General features: G+C 36.9%; 2 protein-coding genes across 2 annotated transcripts; one reads left to right on the top strand and one right to left on the bottom strand.

Moving 5' to 3' along the window:
* Window positions 1-814: 814 nt before the first annotated feature.
* On the bottom strand, window positions 815-1,400 carry LOC144639878 (small ribosomal subunit protein uS11-like). Its single transcript, XM_078499154.1, has 3 exons — window positions 1,277-1,400; window positions 1,073-1,136; window positions 815-968 (listed from the first exon to the last, which is right to left on the bottom strand). The coding sequence occupies exons 1-3, from the start codon at window positions 1,345-1,347 to the stop codon at window positions 876-878; spliced, it is 228 nt and encodes a 75-aa protein (XP_078355280.1). The 5' UTR covers window positions 1,348-1,400; the 3' UTR covers window positions 815-875.
* Window positions 1,401-1,459: 59 nt separating this feature from the next.
* LOC144639877 (outer mitochondrial transmembrane helix translocase-like) lies at window positions 1,460-3,405 on the top strand (the record flags this gene model as incomplete). The annotated part of the gene is made up of 3 exons (XM_078499153.1): window positions 1,460-1,597; window positions 2,700-2,741; window positions 3,298-3,405. Coding segments are annotated over exons 1-3 (288 nt in total), but the record flags the coding sequence as incomplete, so codon positions are not given.
* Between the last annotated feature and the right edge of the window lie 920 nt (window positions 3,406-4,325).

Below are 4,325 nucleotides of genomic sequence, written 5' to 3'. Positions count from 1 at the left end.
AAAGAGCACAGGTTAACTTAGGTCCAGCATATTTACATGTGTCAAGGGTGCCGTTGACCCTATTCGGCAGAACGGTGATAGCATATTGTCCTTATTAACGAATAAAAGCTAACCGCAAGCAAACCTGAGTGAAAGCTAACCACAAGCAAACCAGAGTAAAAGCTAACTGCAAGCAAACCGGCACAAAGTTAACCGCAAGAAAACCGAGGTAAAGCTAACCCGAAGCAAACTAGTGACGTTCGGTCATTCTGCCGTATAGGGTCACCACGTGTGAGAGCTCTGTTACTGTTGTTTCTTTTTTATATTTCTTTAAAAGTCTTTCAAGAATGTGGGTAAGCCAAACCAGCTTTCATAATAGACTGCTGGATTGACAAACATTAACTTCTTCCAAAGTCTGCAGCTTTAGATCAAAGTGAACCAATAACAACAATATTATCGATCACCTGAGCAGTAAGAAATTTTGAATTAATGATTGAAATTGCCTATTCTCAAATAATAAACTAAATGAACATGATTTCCAGTCTTTATCAAAGAATCTCTGGAAAAGAACAGTAGGCTTTACTTCATTTCAACAAATATCTAAACTATCAGAAGTTCAGAAAGCCAACATTAAAATTTGCCAAGAAAGGTTATGTGCCATTCAAATTCCAAGTTCAAATTAAGACTTTCACCACATCATGCACCACAATAGTTCTTTAGACGACTATTCGCTTTATTCAACTGCTCACGAGGTACAAGTATCAGCAATTTTGCAGGATTTTAAGAGGCCATATTGTCGCAGAAAATCCTACAACATGTACATTAAATGCAAAGGTATTTACACATTTCAAAAACCAATAAAAAATTAAAATAAAATAAAATAAAAGCAACTTCACTCACTTGCCAGACAGATCAGTGATATGAACAAAAGTATCGTTGAAGGAAGCGAAGATGTGTGCCACAGCAAAAACATCTTCACCTTCACTGGCCTGAAATTAAAACATTAAACCAAATTCCAGATTTAGCAAATCGTTGCTTAAATTTCCTCAATACAACAATTCCAAGTTTTCACGGATATAAAACACCACTATACCTGAGGACCAAGAGAAATGTTTTGCTCGCCACCCTGTTGTTTTTGTCCCTTCCTAGGAGCCATACTATGGGAATTTTAAGAAAAATAATAGCACGACTACGTTAATGAATGATAAGAGATTTATTTTTTATCCTTTGAGAAATGGATGGTTCAAATTTAAGGGCGAGATTGAACAGATTCTAGCACAAATTTATTTCCACAAACCTGAAGGCTTTGCAGAAAGTTCGAAGAGGAAGATACCATAATGCACTGCGTGAAAAATAGATGACGCGCATGCCCTTTCGAATGAAGCCGCGCAACGCAGGCTCGATCTATCTGTCTGAAAAAGTCTGAAAACGAAAGGTATTCTGTTGTTTGCGTTTTGTAGTTTCAAAAATTTTAGTTAATATGCCAGATAATCGGGCTAGGTACATAGCTACGGTATTACAGGCTGTTATCCTTGGTGCTGTAACGTATTACGGTGTAAAATGGTTGGTAGACGCCATGGATCCCACAAAAAAGAGTCGTTTGGCTGCACAGAAGCAGGTTGGTAAAACTGTTCTTGCGTCATGATAAAGCATAAAAGTTTTCCATAAGGAAACTGATCTTTAGATTGTGTATAAGATAAAGCCAGAAAGCCATAAGCCAAAGCCATGGCTTTAAAGATGCTAGCAAGTGAAAGAGACTAGATTGACGATACCAAGTAAATTGGCTACATAATTTAACTGTCAATGAGGCAAAAATGTTCGAGACTTTTGTTCAAAATATAAGGTTATCAGGAACTGGGGGAGATTTGGTCAAAACTAGGAGTCCCCCAGAAAAAAAAAAATAATAGTCTTGCAACCAGGATAGGTTTGCTGGATCACTCTAACAATGTAGACTTCTAGGCAGACAGTACAGTCAGTCCCAAGAATTGCTACATGTAGCAGTAGGAATAATTCTCGTTGCCCGTTCATGTATAATATAAGGGGTATAGAATGGTCACCTAAATTAGCTTGTGTCTGGTCAATCTTTGGCCAAGTCTCAAAATCTCGGCTTTTAAAAGCCGAGTATTCATGTGAATTAAAGTCTCGGTCTTGAATGTTAAAACAAGGGTCTTGCCATCTCTTGGATTGACCAATATTACTGAAGAAAACGGAAAAGAGCACTGTCACTGATAAAGCCTGGATTCATATGAGCATAATCCCAGATGCTCAGGAAATTGATTTTTGTAACTGTATTTCTTGGCATATAGAGACGACACAATGCCAGACATAATTTGTACAGTCATGTACATGCAGATATCCTGGATAACCCAACTTAAGAAAACATTCAAGTCATGCACCAACAAAGTATTTTGTTACAAATAAAGAAGTTGTTTAATGTAAGTTATCATTTGTTGTATTTTCATCACCTTATTGTTACTTATTTTCGTGGGACTTCACGATTTTCAAAAAATCGCAAAATTAAAGACCCGTGAAAATTAATTTAAAAAGTTTTCTATTGTTAGTATTTTTTTTGGTTAATTACGCATTTTTGGCCAAATCGCGAAAATTAAGTCCCGCGAATATGCCTGTTCCATTTTCGTGAAAATAAGTAACAATAACTAAAGGTATTTATGAGCGAATGAAGATGATGATGATGAATTTATTTTAATTTGTTATTTTAGGCTCAGCAACTGTTAAAGAAAATTGGTATCGAAGGAGTCAAGGTAAAATAAATAATCTGAAGCCCTTTCAGTTTCAAGTTTGACATGTCAATTTTCTGAACGCTGTATAGTAAGCATAGACAAGCATTTTGTGGAATGTGCCAATCACCTGCAAGATGAGACATGTTCAATCCAACAGATGCTGTGAGGTGGCATGCAAGGTCTTTTAGCATGCCTTTGGGAGACTGTACATGTATATTACATTTCTGAGAGGTTCCAGAATTTGAGTGAGAGTTGTAGAACTTTCAATTGGTGAAAAGAGGAATGTTTTTTTTCCTGCTCCACATACAATTCAGATGAAATAAATTGGCTATTTATTGATTGCTGAAGTGGTCCAGATTTTTTCATCTACAGTGTTGACCACTTGTGCAAGTGGTATTTTTATGTTAGAAAAGTAACAAAAACCTTTTGGCTAAGCTTGTTTGGTTCAGATGTAACTTGTTCTTTTCTTTGTTCAGATGTGAACAAAAAATGTAACTCAGCCAATATTTCCATATCATCCATATATTTCTGTATCTACTAATCAACGGTATTTTGAAATTCATCTTCATGTTTGCAGTTAAGTGAATATGAACTTACTGTAGCAGCGGATATTGTTGATCCTTTAATTCTACCAATCACCTGGAAGGACATAGGAGGACTCAGAGAAACAATTGATGAAATCAAGGTAGGGTAAGCACGGATGACCCATTTTCGTCCTCAGAGCCGCTTGACCCTCTTATATTAGCCCGCAGAGCCTGAGTCATGGGAAACAAGTGGCTCTGGAGACATATGATTCGTTTGGCTAGATCTTTAACAAAGGAAATTTACCGTATTTATTCGGCTATAAGCCGAGCGATTTTTTCACCAAATCTTACAGAAAACTGGTCAAAACTCAACCAAATTGGGGGTTCGGCTTATAGCCGAGTATTTCCGCTGAAAAAAATTCCATGGTGCTAGAAAAGAGTTGAATTTGAATAAATTATTCATCTATAAGCCGAGCGATCATCGATAAAGAAAATTAACAAGCATTTGTTATTAATTCTTGTTCATTACCTTTTATTTAAATGGCGGCTCCTAAAAAGCCATTTGGTTTAGTGAAGAAACGTTAAGAATGAAGTTTTCATTTGTCTTCCTTCGCTATTTACTAGTAGGCTGGAACTGCGGTCATCCATCGGCTCGCTCTGGAATATTATTTTGTCGGCGTGCATGATCGTCTTTTGAACGGTCGAGATCATTCAAAATCTTGCATGTATTGAACAATTTCCTCGCAATCTCTTCCACAAGTAAATTTCTGCCTGAGACTGTTTCTTTTCCTTCAGCTTTTTAAAAGTCTTATGCAGAATCACCGCTAACGTGACACTTCAAGAGAAGAAAGAAAGAATCGATTGTTTTGACTTGCTTTGGCGACGTCAGAAACTGACCAATCAGAAGCGGCTGTTCTCACGCGCTTGGCAAACATTGTAACACGATCTATCAGAAAGCGGCTGGCTACTGGCTAGATGCTAGATGTAATATTTTTGTTCAAAACTACAAACTTTTAATACCACGACTTCTTTGCTAAAAGAAACCACTTCGAAAGTTTGATTGAATTCAGAATACTTGACA

The sequence above is a fragment of the Oculina patagonica genome, unplaced genomic scaffold (genome assembly GCF_052425735.1).
Source record: "Oculina patagonica isolate OP01 unplaced genomic scaffold, crgOcupat unplaced1438, whole genome shotgun sequence".
NCBI lineage: Eukaryota > Metazoa > Cnidaria > Anthozoa > Scleractinia > Oculinidae > Oculina > Oculina patagonica.
This window is presented reverse-complemented; position numbering and strand designations above follow the sequence as displayed.

Bases quoted from the DNA above. Each gene is read 5' to 3' on its own strand.
- LOC144639878 (XM_078499154.1), bottom strand. From the start codon at position 1,347: ATGCGCGTCATCTATTTTTCACGCAGTGCATTATGGTATCTTCCTCTT. The intron at 1,137-1,276 runs GTTTGTGGAAAT...AAATTCCCATAG, and splicing joins ACTTTCTGCAAAGCCTTCAG to TATGGCTCCTAGGAAGGGAC. The intron at 969-1,072 runs GTATAGTGGTGT...TTTTAATTTCAG, and splicing joins ACATTTCTCTTGGTCCTCAG to GCCAGTGAAGGTGAAGATGT.